The sequence below is a fragment of the Phycodurus eques genome, chromosome 7, assembly GCF_024500275.1.
Source record: "Phycodurus eques isolate BA_2022a chromosome 7, UOR_Pequ_1.1, whole genome shotgun sequence".
Lineage (NCBI taxonomy): Eukaryota > Metazoa > Chordata > Actinopteri > Syngnathiformes > Syngnathidae > Phycodurus > Phycodurus eques.
Genome location: NC_084531.1, coordinates 17946036 through 17963048, shown reverse-complemented (window position 1 = coordinate 17963048; position 17013 = coordinate 17946036). Strand labels below are relative to the sequence as shown.

The window sequence follows — 17013 nt, the reverse complement described above, 5'->3', positions numbered from 1 at the left end:
TGTACACACAATGGACGTCAAGACAAGAATATAATTAAGTCGAAACAAATCGCATGTACGTGTATCTTTACTCGTCAAAAACTAAAATAATGCCGAAATAAAATGTATGTACTTAAAATAAAATACTGGATCAGTCGTACGAAGGAGTATTATGGCCCTACCGAAAGGAAAGAAAATACGTCAAGAACAATTACAAAGTATTTATTCAGTGATTTAAAAAAAACTAGTTCTCAAATAAAACTTCATTGACTAATGCTAGAAGAATATAGTCGTATTTTCACATCGTTCATAGCTTAACAGTATTTTCTTGTGTGTCATTCTGGCCACCAGGATGCAGAAAAAGATTACGTCAAAATCGACATAACAGTATTTTGGAAAATTTACATTTTTTAAAATATATATATATACATAAAGTTTGGTCTCTGGAATGCTTGCCCACACATCAAGTGTGAAATTAAACAACCACCTTTAATTATTTGTCTATTTAAAAAAAAAAAAAAAAAAAAAACGTTTGTGAGCGAGCTCTTCTGAATTTTGCCAGATTGTGCTGTCACAGTGAGGCTAATTAACATAATAACCACCCCCAAAATGAGTTTGTCAGCCAATGACATGGTCCAACTTCCAAATGTGAAAGAACCATTTTGATGCGATCATGTCGAAGCCTAAAGGTAAGGTTAGTATGAGATAACAGTGTTGCCCGCATCAGTTTTTGATAATCATAATAATAATGTTCTGCTAAAGTGTTGATCTGTGGGTGGGGAGTATTTGTGGTTGGCCATGTCATGCGCCACACCACTACATGAATTGATGTGTAGTTTAGTGGCTAGGTGAATGGTAAAACAAGCCAATTTCAGCATGGCAAGAAACTTGGAAAAGCATCATTTTGGTCTTTGTCATGACTACTAGTGCAATAAAGATTATGGATGAAAATGAAATTATCTCACATCAAATAGTTCAACTTGATTTATTTGAGAAGCACAAAACAAGTGTGGTAGAGTTTGGCAGTCTGGTAGAGTTTGGCAGTGTTTATTTGATTACGGGCCTTTTTGTGTCCTTGATGTAAAATTTGAAGAAAATATATTTTTAAAAATATATTTTTTCAATAACCAGCAGTGGGCGTGCCTACTTATAAGCGTTGTCTAAAATTTCACGTTAATATTAGTATGTTTTGACATTTTTTTTAGCGTTTTTATGGTGGTATTTTACAGTTTTCACCCTGTCGTAAGCACAGGGTTTGGCTATATGAAGCTCTATCTTTCTACTAAAAAAATGCTAAAATGGTGTAACTTTTACCATTAATTCCTTAAAATATAATAGAATGAATGATTTCTCATCATATATATACAAGACATTTCAAATTCTGTTTTTTATTTTTACTAAAATATGTCTGTCCCTTAAAGTTGCTGTCATTACTGCCACATTGACCATTTTAAGATCATCCATCCATCCATTTTCTGAGCCGCTTCTCCTCCTCCATTTCTCCTCCGCTTTTCCTCCTCCATTTTCTGAGCCGCTTCTCCTGGAGCCTATCCCAGCTGTCATCGTGCAGGAGGCGTGGTACACCCTGAACTGGTTGCCAGCCAATCGCAGGGCACATACAAACAAACAACCATTCGCACTCACATTCACACCTACGGGCAATTTAGAGTCTCCAATTAATGCATGTTTTTTTTTGGGGGGGGGGACTGGAGTGCCCGGAGAAAACCCACACAGGCACGGGGAGAACATGCAAACTCCACACAGGCGGGACCGGGAATTGAACCCGGGTCCTCAGAACTGTGAAGTTGACGCTCTAACCAGTCGGCCACCGTGCCGCCCATTTTAAGATCAGTCAAGTTTATTTAAAATCTGATTCTTTAATTTCCTGTGTCATTTTGTCTTGTCACTCAAGCACATGCTAGGGCAGAGTCAGACATTTTGATAACTGGTAGGTTTTTTCCTCATTTGTACCCTTAAGTCACATATTTTTATTGTATGTCATTACCAAACGACTTGTAGTGTTAATATGTTGAATTTTTTTCCAGTAAAAACTTGATAATCATATAAATGTTGTACAGGACTTGCTAGCTAAAAGAACAATTTAAGCTAACTCTACCAGCATAGCACAGTTAGCTAAAACCTTTGAAATGTCATTACCATCACATGTCATCACATAGTGCAGTGTGGTGGTGATGACAGTCACGAAAATCAAGTGCCCGAAATCAAATAAACACCTATATATAGTTTTTGGGACATTTTATTTTTGAGAAAAACTAAAATCAAAAGTGCCCGAAATCAAATGAACACCCATATATGGTTTCTTTATCTGTAAGAAGAGCTGGTATCATTATTTAAAAATATAGCTTTTGTTCATGTGTTCAGATGGGGAAAAAAGGTGGTGATTTGAACTATTTGTAGTCGCCCCATACGCCCACCGTCTTGCCGTCCCACTCGTTGATGGACAGACACTTGACCAGGAAGTGTCCCAGGTCGTGTTTGGAGATGGCTCGTCCCCTCAGCGCATTCTCCGTCGCCGAGTAGCGCTCCGTCAGGGGAAGATCGTCTGAGTATCACATCAGAAATGATGGGGGGAGGGGGCACATTTTAAGGTCACTGATCTTCCTTCTAGATGCATTGAAAGCTTGACACACCTTTAGTCCACGTTATCTTCAAATATCAATTTTCATGTAGTGATATTTACATAAATGTAATCCAATCTGAGAGCCAATAAAAAAAGCTATACAGTAAAGGTGGAAATAAAAAGCATGAAACGATTGTTAAAATTAGATATAGGCAAATTAATGGACTTTTAAAAAAATCTATTCATTAAAATGTGAAATTGTTAATTAAATTGTTCATTAATTTATTGAACGGGAAAATAGAAAATGTTGTACTAACCATATTGAACCTATTCAATTAAATTTATTTTAAGACTGATTTATGTATTTCATTTTTTTAAATGCTTTAATGGAATTTTTGCACTTAATAGCGCTTACAATTTATACATTTGATTACTTGTTTCTATTTATTTTACTGAATTGTTAATTATTTAATGTAATTTGTATTTATTCGAATTTCTACTTAAATGATTTTTAACATTTGTATTTAGTTAATGGATTTTTATATAAGCATATAGGTTCATTTATGGTTTTATGTTCATTGCAATTTTAACAATAGAATAGCATTTTCATTTAATATATTTTTAATAATGTTCAATTATTTATTTGATTGTGTATAAATTTAATAGATTTATATTTAATAGAATTGCTAAATATACAATGTATATTGTATGAATTGTTGAAATACAATTTTTAAAATTTATTTGACATTTTTATTTAGTCACTGACATTTGTATTTAAATAATGGTATCCCTATTTATTAAATACATTCAATATAATTATTAAGAAATATATTTCACAATATTATTAATGAATGGAAATTTGTATTGATTTATTGAATTGCCTTTATATTGAATCAATGTTTGGCACGACGTATCTCCACATTTTGTGAGTTTTTCCCTTCTGTTTTTTCCTCTGAGCAACTGAATTTGTACTCACTTTAAACTAGCAATCAAATGTTTTCAATCCAATTCGGAATTGTATTGGATGTCATGAGATGGTGTGTCTCATGAAGTGTCCCGCGATGTGTTGTTGTTATTATTAATGTTGTTATTTAGTCTGCACTGACTCGCAATGTGAGGCGGCATGACAGCAACGTAGTCAAGGCCGGACGACTTGATGACGTTGTACATCCTGTCGTGGTCCTCGGTGACGGCCAGCAGGCGAGGCGGCACTTTGGAGCTATCCCACAGCAGAAAGGCTGATCGACGGGGGAAGAGCACGGAAACATTTGCAAACGTTCGGAAATGCGCGCGGGAAATAAATGTAAGGCATCATACCTGACATGCAGCCCACCACTTTGCGGATACCGCGAGCCTTCATGGCCTCCACGATGTTTCTGGTACCTTCAGACATGACGGTGGTCGGACCTGACAGAAACGCAACACAGTCAAGTTTGTTTTGTATACACTTTTTGTATGAGGTTCAATATAGAGTACCCTCGCATACTCGCGGTTCAGCAGCCGCAGACTCACCTATTTGCAGATTTTGTTTTGATATTTTTCCAATTTAAAGAAAAAAAAATTGTTTGTTTTTCTTTTTTGGGGGGAGAACCAACCCCGACAATGCTTACTGGCGGTTTAGCCCCGCTTATTCTAGAATTTGGGGCGTTAAAACACACACACACACACACACACACAACACAGTGGAACCTCGACTTAATGGACCTTGATTTAACGGACTTCGGATTTCACTGAGATAAAATAGTCTCCATTTGGAACTTAAAATCACCCTTCTCAGGCACCAGCAAGCTAAATTTGGATAAACTTTAAAACTTTTCAAGCATTTTTTACATTTATTTACAATAACTTTGTACTGTAGTGGGTGTTTTTAGGCCACGAAAAAAGTAATAATTACCTTGTATTGTAATGGTGTTTTAGCCCACGAAAAAGTGCTTCCATTTAATGGACAATCGCATTAAACGAACGCCCCCCTCACACACATACTGTATACATCCATCCATCCATTTTCTGTATTACTTATCCTCACTAGGGTCGTGGGCATGCTGGAGCCTATCCCAGCTATCTTCGGGCAAGAGGCGGGGTACACCCTGAACTGATCGACAGCCAATCGCAGGGCACATATAAACAAACAACCATTCGCACTCACATTCACACCTTCGGGCAATTTAGGGTCTTCAATTAACCTACCATGCAGGTTTTTCGGATGTGGGAGGAAACTGGAGTACCTGGAGAAAACCCACGCAGGCACGGTGAGAACATGCAAACTCCACACAGGCGAGGCCGGATTTGAACCCAGGTCCTCAGAACTGTGATGCAGGTGTGCTAACCAGTTGCCCACGTGCCGAGATATATATTTGTTGAGGAAAAGAGTGGTCTCGGTTAAATACTTCTGCACAGCTGCTCTGCTCTTTGTTTGAACTACCAGCTACAAATTAGTACTTGAGAGATGTTGAGGCAAAAGTAACTATTGTTGGTTTGAAGAAGTAACTGAAGTTTCCCGGGAAATGTCACGTGTTACTTTGCTCGTTACTCAAAATGGCAGTATTTTGGAGTAACGCATTACTTTGTAAGGCGTTAACGGTATCATTGCTCGTAAGTAAAGGTACCACCATCTTCTGTCTTTGCAGTGTTTTGTTCTCACTGAGGTCGTTCCTGGTTCCCAGGATGATGACGACGGCATCCTGGCCCTCCATGGCTTTCTTCACATCGTTCTTGTTGAGAACATCTCCAACCACCACCCTGGATGCCTTGTGGTCCGCCGGGAGCCTGGCGGGGTCTCGCACCAGCACCGTCACGTTGTAGTCTGCACAAGGAGGAAGAAGAGGAGGTGAGGGAGGGAGGAGAACCTTATCTCACGACCGGAACCTTCCCTTGGGACTAAAGTTTCTCTTAGGATCAGACCTTTATTTCAGGACTGGAACCTTAAATTGGGACTAGAATGTTTTCTCAGGCCTACTACCTTCTCTCCTGACACCTACCTTCTCTTGGGTCTTGAAACTTTGCCCTGGACTAAAAGTTTCTCTGGGTACTAAAACCCCTTCCTCCAGACTAAAAGTTTCACTTGAGACTAGAACTTCCTCCTGGACTAGTACCCTCTCTCAGGAACTAGTAACCTCTCTAGACTAGAACTACAACATTCTCTAGGGACTAGAAACGTCTTTCAAGACTGGAACCCTCACTTGTGACCTGTACCTCATCACAACGCTCTCCCTGGACGAGAACCTGCTTTCGGGATGAGCACCCTCTCTGGGAACAAGAAACCTATCTCAGGACAAGAAGCCTTGCTCTGAACTAGAACATTCTTCTCATTCTCACCAGACTAAAACTTTCTCTTAGGATTAGTAGCTTTTCTGGTGACTAGAACCCTTGCTCTGTGCTACAACCTTCTCTGGGGACTAGAAATGTCTGCCTGGAGCAGAACCTTCTCTCAGGCCTAGCGCATTCCCTTAGGACTAAAACTTCCTCTTGGGACTACTGTAGATCCTTCTCTGATCTATAGTACCTTATCTCAGGACTACAACTGTCTCTTTTGGGACTGGAACCTCTCTTGCGACTAGAACATTCTCCAGTTGATTTGACCAGCAACAGATGCACCTGACAACTTGTCCTCGTCTCAGATACACACACACACACAAATTGAACCAAACAGTCGGTGTGACATCGCCACTCCTGTACACCCAGGATAACACTTATCTATGATCACCAGGCTGACCTAACACGACTCAGCATTTTTGGCCCAGGACGATAATGCTTAATTAATTAAGCTTATTATGCTAAATTATGCATTAAAGCAACTCAGTGATTACTGTTATTAATTTAACTGTGATTCACTTATGTATAGATCTAATTTTCATGACTGAGATGATTGGCGTATATGTCAAATTAATGGTAACATAGTTCTATTTTTGAGGTCTAATGAGAAAAAAAACATGCAAATAAATATATTGTTAATAAAATAAATATAAAACATTTCCGAAGGATGTATGTGATAATCCATCAAACAGTCAATGTAAATACACTATATCAATAATAATACTTCCACATTCAAAATATTCACCTTATACGTGGCATTCTGATCCTGGGAACTTTTTTTTTTGTATTCCCCTATTTCCACATTTTACCACAAGAAACAAAACCATTCAAATTGATGTAGGAATTCAAACAATTCACAATTAAAGTCCACATTTTCCATTAGAAATTGTTGGAAAAATAAAAAAATAAAAATTCTCCCATTCAAAATCTTTAATCATTCTACAGCATCAGCTCAGCTCTTCAGCATTCACACACAATTTCTCGTTTGTCATTATTATTATTATTATTATTATCGTTAATATTATTAATAATAATTTTATCAGGTGACAATATGCGGTACAGAAAATGGATGAATGCATGGATGGCTATTACATTATCATTAATTAGAAGCTGTTGTAATAGTAGTAGTGCAGTATTAGAAGTAGTATTTTATATTATTATTAACAAATACATTAGACACCTAGTAATTTGTTATTTAATATAATAATGTACAATTTCGATTGAACTCAACTTCGACGTCACGGCCGACGTCAGATTCAGAAGACGACTACAAAACAAGTTCCCCGAGGAGCTCTCATACAGAACCAGAACCTTTTTTTTTTTTAATGTTCTTTTATTTTCTAACCTTCTTTGTACGAGTCCTTGGGTCCCTGAAAAGTCGCTATATACATCTTTAAAAAAAATTATTATTTTTTTTTTTTTATGAGGGAGACTTCGTTGCGTCCCGGAAGTGTGACGACATCTCTCACCTGCAGCCGTCGCGAGTGGCAGGGTGGCCAGGCCGGTCATTCCCGTCGCGCCGAAAATGACCACGTTCTTCACGGAGTTTGACATTGTTGACGATAAGAGCGTCCTGAGAGCCCGACAGTCAAAAAGTCACATTACAGTCAGTCAGTCAGTCAGTGAAGCTTGTTCAGCGTTCTCGCTCCTCCTCCTTCTCCTCCCCAGACTTTCATTTAAAGGTACAGTGTCCAACCCCCCCCCCCACCCTTTTTTTTTCAAACCCACTTCCATTTTCGTCTTTTACTTGTATTACGTGAGATACACAATTCTTGTTTTTAAATTATACTCTAAAGTATAAACTCATTCAGTATATTATTATAAATCCCAACGATAAATACAATTTCCACATTATACTTTTTACTCTATCGGAGCACAGTACAGTATACTATTATTGCCTTACTCATCCTTGTAAAGTCTATTTATAAGGTAGCATGGGACTTTTAGTCACTTTTAGTCTTGTTTCATTTTAGAGCATATTTCAATATAATATTGTTCTTTTTTGTCTTCTAAGATACATGACATGACAATTACTGTTCAATATCATACACGGAACAAAAATATATACGCAACACTTTTGTTTTTGTTCCCATTTTTCATGAGCTGGACTCAAAGATCTAAAACATTTTCTACATACACAAAAGGCAATTTCCCTCAAATTCTTCTTCTTTTCCTTTCGCCTTGTCCCGTTAGGGGTCGCCACAGCGCGTCATCCTTTTCCATGTAAGCCTATCTCCTGCATCCTCCTCTCAAACACCAACTGCCATCATGTCTTCCCTCACGACATCCGTCAACCTTCTCTTTGGTCTTCCTCTAGCTCTCTTGCCTGGCAGCTCCATCTTCATCATCCTTCTACCAATATAATATATATATATTATATATTTCTCCTCTGGATGTGTCCAAACCATCAAAGTCTTCTCTCTCTAACTTTGTCTCCAAAACATCGAACCTTGGCTGTCCCTCTGATGAGCTCATTTCTAATTTGATCCAACCTGGTCACTCCGAGAGCGAACCTCAGCATCTTCATTTCCGCCACCTCCAACTCTGCTTCCTGTTGTCTCTTCAGTGCCACTGTCTCTAATCCGTACATCATGGCTGGCCTCACCACTGTTTTATAAACTTTGCCCTTCATCCTCGCAGAGACTCTTCTGTCACATAACACACCAGACACCTTCCTCCACCCGTTCCAACCTGCTTGGATCCGTTTCTTCACTTCCTGACCACACTCACCATTGCTCTGGACGGTTGACCCCAAGTATTTAAAGTCCTCCACCCTTGCTATCTATTCTCCCTGTAGCCTCACTCTTCCCCCACCACCCCTCTCATTCATGCACATATATTCTGTCTTACTTCGGCTAATCTTCATTCCTCTTCTTCCCAGTGCATGCCTCCATCTTTCTAACTGTTCCTCCAGCTGCTCCCTGCTTTCACTGCAGATCACAATGTCATCTGCAAACATCATGGTCCACGGGGATTCCAGTCTAACCTCATCTGTAAGCCTATCCATCACCACTGCAAAAAGGAAGGGGCTCAGGGCTGATCCCTGATGCAGTCCCACGTCCACCTTAAATTCTTCTGTCACACCTACAGCACACCTCACCGCTGTTCTGCTGCCCTCGTACATGTCCTGTATTATTCTAACATACTTCCCTGCCACTCCAGACTTCCGCATGCAGTACCACAGTTCCTCTCTGGGTACTCTGTCATAGGCTTTCTCTAGATCTACAAAGACACAATGTAGCTCCTTCTGACCTTCTCTGTACTTTTCCATCAAATATTGTTCACAAATCTGTCTAAATCTGTGTTCGTGAGCACACAGATTTAGATTTTTAGGTTCTCTGACCCCCCCAAGTCATTTGGGGGGGTCAGAGAACCAGTCAGTATCTGGTGTGACCACCATTTCCCTCACACAGTGGAACACATCTCCTTCGCATAGAGTTGATCAGGTTGTTGCTTGTGGCCTGTGGAATGTTGGTCCACTCCTCTCAATGGCTGTTCGAAGTTGCTGAATATTGGCAGGAACTCAAGTCGGTTACGACGATGAACTGCAGTCAGGTCGAGACCCCGATGAGGACGACAAGCATGCAGATGAGCTTCCCTGAGACAGTTTCTGACAGTTTGTGAAGAAATTCTTTGGTTATGCAAACCTGTGCCTGTGCACCAAACAGCAGTTCAGAGTACCCACCCTTTTTGGAGTCCTTGGAGGGGGTGCTGGAAAGCGCTCCCGCTGGAGACTCCATTGTTCTGCTGGGAGACTTCAATGCTCACGTGGGCAGTGACAGTGAGACCTGGAAGGGCGTGATTGGGAGGAACGGCCCCCCGATCAGAACCCGTCCTGGCCGTGGAACAGTGGACCAGCTCTACACCCTCGGCAGGGTCCTTGAGGGTGCATGGGAGTTCACCCAACCAGTTTACATGTGTTTTGTGGACTTGGAGAAGGCGTTCGACCGTGTCCCTCGGGGAGTCCTGTGGGGGGTGCTTCAGGAGTATGGGGTAGCGAACCCCCTGACGCGGGCTGTTCGGTGCCTGTACGACCGGTGTCAGAGTTAGGTCCGCATTGCCGGCAGTAAGTCGGACTCGTTTCCGGTGAGGGTCGGACTCCGCCCAGGCTGCCCTTTGTCACCGATTCTGTTCATAACTTTTATGGACAGAATTTCAAGGCACAGCCGAGGCGTCGAGGGGGTCCGGTTTGGTTTCCTCAGTATTGCATCAGATGATGTGGTTCGGTTGGCTTCAACAAGCTGTGATCTCCAACTCTCACTGGAGTGTTTCGCAGCCGAGTGTGAAGCGGCTGGGATGAGAATCAAACCTCCAAATCTGAGACCATCGTCCTCATTCGGAAAAGGATGGCGTGCCCTCTCCAGGTCAGGAATGAGATCCTGCCCCAAGTGGAGGAGTTCAAGTTTCTTGGGATCCTGTTCACGAGTGAGGGAGAAATGGAATGGGAGATCGACAGGCAGATCGGTGCAGCGTCTGCAGCTATGCGGACTTTGTATTGGTCCGTTGTGGTGAAGAAGGAGCTAAGCTGAAAGACGAAGCTCCCAATTTACGGCTCTATCTACGTTCCCAACCTCACCTATGGTCACGAGCTGTGGGTTGTGACCGAAAGAACAAGATCCCGGATACAAGCGGCCGAAATGAATTTCCTCCGCAGGGTGTCCGGGCTCTCCCTTAGAGATAGGGTGAGAAGCTCGGTCATCCGGGAGGATCTCAGAGTCGAGCCGCTGCTCCTCCACATCGAGAGGAGCCAGATGAGGTGGCTGGGGTATCAGATTCGTATGCCTCCCGGACGCCTCCCTGGTGAGGTGTTCTGAGTAGGTCCCACCGGGAGGAGACCCTGGGGAAGACCCAGGACACGCTGGAGAGACTACGTCTTTCAGCTGGTCTAGGAACGCCTCGGGATACCCCCGGAAGAGCTGGATGAAGTGGCTGGGGAGAGGGAAGTCTGGGCGTCCCTGCTAAAGCTACTGCCCCCGCGACCCGACCTCGGATAAGCGGTAGAAAATGGATGGATGGATGTTATTCTGTTTTATGTCTTATGATATAAAGAATTATATTATGATTGTTTATTAATGTTCATGTTCTGTATTTCACCAGGAAATATTAACATTGTAGCTCTATTATATTTTAAGATAATATTCTTGCTTTATAGTATACAACATTATATTATAGCATTCATTGACATCATTGGTCTATACTGTATTGTATTTTCAAACAATGTCAGTAAACTATATTATTTTAAGAGAGCCTTATTTTTCTTCTGTATCATATTTTAAGAAAATATTCTTGTTCTGTATTTTATTTTGAAATAACACTAAACTTGTTCCCCATTATATAATAATGAGAATTTTCTAGTTTTATAATTATGTTTGTATTCATATAAAACAACTTCATATCAAAATGATGAACATTTCAGTATATACCAAAATGTCGAGTAAAATTAATGTTTTGCAAATAGCTATATCATGTTATGTGTTGTTATGTTATTTTATCGTTTCTATTCCTGTCGTCGTCATTGAAATGTTTTTATTGAGGGCGCCTTCTAGCGGCGTTTTGGTGATATATATATATATATATATATATATATATATATATATGTCTCTCTCTCTCTCTCTCTCTCTCTCTCTCTCTCTCTCTCTCTCGGCCCCTCCCGTCCCCGCTGCTGCTATTTCCCGCATCTCCACATCGAGGCAAGAAAAAGGGGGGAGGAGGAGGGGAGGAGGAGGAAGAGGGTTTGTCAGGTGGTAACGGTGGTGGTGGGGCAAGGAGGGGGTTGGGGTGGGTGTCCGTCCTATGGATGTCATCATCATTCCTCCTGAGCAGCAGCAGCCAGGCCAGCACGTCCCGGCCCGGCGCTTAATCGGCTCGGCTTGTTCCGACTCGCCGGTGCTGAGCAAGCCGGCGACCAGCACTCGATAGCCAGGAGACACAAAGCTCCGTCCTCGGTACACGCACGGAAGGTAAGACGGGGCACAGTCAGGAAGGGAGAAGGAGAGAGCCCCTGAGGGGATGAGGTTCCACTCGGACCGGTGGGTGGGAAAGTCGGCATCCGGGCATGCGTCAGGCTGCCGGGGTACCGGACCGCAGTTGTCCGGCCGCTTACGGTGCACATGTGATGGATGCTGCACGCGTGACGAGTGTTGACGGTGCACGTCAGAGGGCGCGTGAAAGTGAGCGCATCCTTGGCCATATGTAGCAGGAGGCCTATAGCAGCATCAGCACCTGCATGCACACGCTACAACTGTAGAATAGCTGCACTGCTCCTCCTTACTTTCTCCTTTTAATTACATTCTTTTTTTTTTTTTTTTTTTTGGTGATGGGCAGCACGGTGTACAGTGGTTAGCACGTCCTCCTTATAGCTTTGAGGTTCTGGTTCAAATCTGGTGGCGTTAGCATGTTCTCCTCGAGCTCGAGTGGGACTTTCCTCCCTTATTCCATAAGCATGCATGTTAGCTTCATTAAAAATTCAAAATTGTCCATACCTGTGAATTTGAGTGTCAATTGTTGTTTCTATTTGTGGCCTGCGATTGACTGGTATCCAAATTCTGTTGCTAAAAAGTCATTTGAGGGTAAATGAATATTCATATTTTTTTCCATGCTTGCTTGGGTTTTTCTCTCACATTCCAAAAACATGCATGTTGTCATGTTGGAGACATTGTGAATATTTCCTGTCCATGTGTGACTGGTCAATGGGCAGGTGACAGTCCAGGGTGTACCCCGCTTCTCTCGCCCAACGTGAGCTGAGATAGACAAGAAATATTTGTTAAGCAATGACATTACAAAAGAGTACCATGACCGGACTGAAAAGAAAAACTCAATTTTTGTGATTGTGTGGACTGAACGCATGTAAAGCGCGCCGTCCACACATGCACCGGAGCAACGAACGAAAGTACGAAAGCACGGATGGTCCATCTCCAGATCAATGCCTCTAATTTCTTGCATCAGTGTGGTGAATTCTCTGTCACGTTCCGTGGTCGCACATTGTATCGTCGTTTTACTTTTTCCTCCTTTTCAGTCAAATTCAAAAGACGCAGCAGCTCTGTTTCTTTTCGCTTTCGTGGTGTCGCCATTTTGATTAAATGTGCAAGCATGGGATGGAAATGCATGGGCCAATGCACATGCCGGAACGTGAACTGACGTCAATCCTGAAATGTAGTATGAATAGAATTGCATGTGTATCTACGGTCTACAATGCCTGATGCCTTCTTAGCAAACAGGAAGTAGCAGTTTAGGTATTGTGGCATAATTTTTGAGTCAACGTAGAACCTCAAAGTCACAAATTAGGACTACAAAGGGGGGCTAGCTTTCAAGTTAGTTTGTGCTAGCGCATTTGGTGTCTTCTTAGCAAACAGGACATCATAGCATGTGCCTTTTACCAATTTCTAACACATTTGAAACATTCATAAACATCTTTATGAGCTATAAATGAACAAGTCAGGGTTTTAAGAAAACGTTGTGAGTTAGCATGGACTGTTTTGTAATTGAGCTTGTCAGTCTCAAAGGTTGAAGCTAAGGGCTAGTGGCTACCAGTACATCTAAATATATGCCTTCTCACTGGACAAGCGATGAGCCAAGCAGGCTCCTCGGGGCCAGCTGTTGGTCGGTTGTGCGTGTCGTCTGGATTTTGCATTTTGACATTTTTGACGAGCAGGTGACAGTTTTGATGAGGACTTGGGTCGAAAAGGGGTAACATGCCTGTGAGGAACAATGTGACTGATTAACACTGGCAGCTGCCTCGCTCTCTTTCATGATATGACTGTCGGTACGTTCGGAAATTCAATCTGATGCTGTCATTGCGGTGTGAGAGTGCAGTGTTCAAAGAGGCAGAGCACGCTCCATTTTCTAAGAATTTACAAACAAGTGTGTTGGTCATTGGCAGCGATACGTCATTGCGTCCGCCATATTGAATGTGTCAGTTCTGTCTCTACACATCTCGTCCTGCCTGAGGCTCCGGCCGCTCTGTCTCCTCAGTCAGAGTGGCGGGAATGCGCTCTGAGTTTCCGAACGTTCTGGAGTGTAGAGAGCGCGCTTGGAGTGAATTTCTGAACGTAGCGTGTCTATTTGTGTGTGTGTCTGTGGTGAAAAATCATGTGGCCCATTGTATGTTTTTTATGAAGTTATTTTTATACTCAGTGTGTTCCAAGTAAACAATTGTGTGTTCATCATTAAGTCACCGCTCAGTGTTTAGTACAAGTGTGACAGCACCGAGACAGCAAGCATACATCGCACCAATGTCGGCCCTTCATAAAGAGCTCCATCACTACACTGGCTGCGGCAGACAGACCGTTTACTTTACTCATTGGCAGTATGTCGCCGAAACGTCTGCATTTAATCAAAAATTACTACCACACGACGTCTGAACAATTAAAGCTGGAGCGCCAGCCAGGGTAACCTCTTCATATGGCTTAAATTATGTGACCTTTATTCATTAATGTTGGACCTTTTTGTAACGTCTGCTGTTTGACTCCTTCACCGGCACGTCACTCCACCTCTCGTTGTGCTCCATTCACTACACTAGCCCAGTGATGCATTCACTAGCCCCTAATTTTGTGTTTGTTTGTAATGAAGACCTAGAATTCAGGTTATATATATATGTTTGTCACATACAAACACATAATATGTATCCATCCATTTTCTGAGCCGCTTCTCCTCACTAGGGTCGCGGGCGTGCTGGAGCCTATCCCAGCTGTCATCGGGCAGGAGGCGGGGTACACCCTGAACTGGTTGCCAGCCAATCGCACGGCACATAGAAACAAACAACCATTCGCACTCAGAGTCACGCCTACGGGCAATTTAGAGTCTCCAATTAATGCATGTTTTTGGGATGTGGGAGGAAACCGGAGTGCGTGGAGAAAACCCACGCAGGCACGGGGAGAACTTGCAAAGTCCACACAGGCGGGGCCGGGGATTGAACCCGGGTCCTCAGAACTGTGAGGCTGACGCTCTAATCAGTCGACCACCGTGCCGCCCACATAATATGTATGTAATGAAATTAGGAAACTTTATTTACAGATCTCCAACAACAACAAGACAAAAATACAATGAATAACAATTAATGAACATCAATAAACAATAAACAACACCAAAATCAGCACCAGAATCCTCTTTGGACAGCTTGCAGAAGGGCAAAAAAAGCGACGAGTGAGGACATCACTTTGATATCTCACGTCATTGTGTAAGTTTCATCATTTAAACCATGTGCTAAACTCATTGTTTGGTTCCGTGTTGACACGCAGTTTTGTTTTGACTGACATCACCTGTTGGACCGAGTGGAATGTACTGCACATGCAGAACTATTATTACAGTCTTTATAACCCGGTGGGGTTAAAACAGAACAAAGAAATTAAAGGTGGACCATTTACATAAAGAATTATCATAAAATATTGCTGGCTTGTAAATAAGATACAAATCGAGTTATATTCTGTGGTAGTCCATGAAAATCACAGCCAGGTGGTCGAGTAAAGCTGGAAGCCTCGATATGGGCTCCTGGCACACTCAGTTTGTTCCTAACTCACAACTTCATTTACTGTGACAACATTGGAAATTTCTGCCTATTCAATTGAAATGATAACAACCCTGGAAAAATACTGATGGCGACCTGTGTGCTGGTGCTGTAATCAGTGCAGCTGTCCACAATGTGCAGCCACTGTGCTCGAAGATTGGTAAATTCCTGCCCAAACAACAGCAAGGCAGGATTGGCCAGCTGAGCCGACGGAAAACCGACCTTTCTGAGACGTAGCTGGAAAAGACTTGTTTTTCGGTCGATGCTTGTCAGACGGTAGCAACTGCTGGCCAATGTAGCTTTTTGTTTGCTGTCTGGGCAATTGCTCTCTACAAGCTCTCCTCCTGGTGTTTCCCAGTGGTTATACAATAATATAGAAATTGTACCACAACAGAAGGATGCATAGGGTTAGCATGGTTGCACAAAAATATGCAAGTTAGAAAGTGGCATTTGGAGAAATTTAAATGGGAAGTTGTCAGTTTTAATACTGCTTGCAAGATTTGAATGTAGCCTCTGTTCACTACTCCCCCTAATGTCTAGATTAGACTACAGGATTTTACGACATTGGCCCAATTAGTTATCGCAGCCGATTTCCCAGATCTGGGCCGACTTATTTTGTCGGGAATGACAAAGGTTCTTGTAGTGTGACAAAATCCACGACCAACGATTCGGCCCTTCGGTAGCCTCACGATGCCAAAATGAAAAGTCTAGCATGTTAAATTTTTTTGAATATCTTCCTTGAAGTGTGACATATCAACGACAACTCTCCGACAGTGCACCAAGACGTCGACCAATGGGAATGCGTATTGTGACCGGCGCATCGCCTCCCGTACTTGCTGTTTTAAACATACTTGCACACTCGACATTTACTCACACGCACAAACCAATGTTTACCGAAGCTTTACAGCATGATTTGACAGAATGGCGGCATGTTTACGTACAACCGTAGTGCTAGCGCTAGCTTGCTAGGCTACATAACATTTTGTTACCCGCTTACGAGCCGTATCATATGTTCCTTAATCAATCCTTGAATGAACGTCCTCTCCTGAGTGGTGACGACCACCACACGTTTTTCCTCATTTTGTTCTTCCCCCGCCCCCACACACACACAATACATTGGTGCGGCGCATTGTTGTCGTCGCCATGGTAACGAGTGTATACGGTCGCATTGACCCGTTTTCTGGTTCCACCTCCCCGACAGTGTTTGACAAGACAAAGCCAAGTGATCGTAAAAGATGGGATGCGGTGGTATCGGAATAGATGTCCTGTAGTGTTGCCACTGTCAGACCGAGATACGGCAAGATTTTATGGCAGTAGTGCAGTCGTGAAGGACCAAATTTGCCTTGTAGTCTGATTCAGGCATAAGTCTCTGACCAAAGCCACACCCCTTACTAACGTGATCTTGCATGACGTGCACTGTTCAAACGTGCACTGTAAACAAGCTGATGTTAGCCTGGGCTGCTCCCTTGGTAGCATGACTTATTTGTGATAGAGTGTCGCTATATCACAAATTATTATCAATTTTATTTGTTTTATTTTTTGGAATGTACAATCACAAACTAAAAAAAGGTGATCAACTCACCTGTCGAGCAGAATGTTGCTAATTTCACATCTCAGGCTAGCATCTTGCCAACAACTA

At 42.4% G+C, this 17013-nt stretch overlaps 2 protein-coding genes across 2 annotated transcripts in view; one reads left to right on the top strand and one right to left on the bottom strand.

Moving 5' to 3' along the window:
* Positions 1 to 948: 948 nt before the first annotated feature.
* blvrb (biliverdin reductase B) lies at positions 949 to 7523 on the bottom strand. The gene is made up of 5 exons (XM_061682532.1): positions 7342 to 7523; positions 5202 to 5363; positions 3878 to 3967; positions 3667 to 3798; positions 949 to 2542 (listed from the first exon to the last, which is right to left on the bottom strand). The coding sequence occupies exons 1-5, from the start codon at positions 7424 to 7426 to the stop codon at positions 2388 to 2390; spliced, it is 624 nt and encodes a 207-aa protein (XP_061538516.1). The 5' UTR covers positions 7427 to 7523; the 3' UTR covers positions 949 to 2387.
* A 4133-nt stretch (positions 7524 to 11656) lies between these two features.
* The window catches only part of LOC133404854 (spectrin beta chain, non-erythrocytic 4-like), a 69444-nt gene continuing 64087 nt past the window's right edge, over positions 11657 to 17013 (top strand). The window contains 1 exon segment of the mRNA XM_061681274.1: positions 11657 to 11832. The gene's annotated coding sequence lies outside the window, so the exon portion shown is untranslated.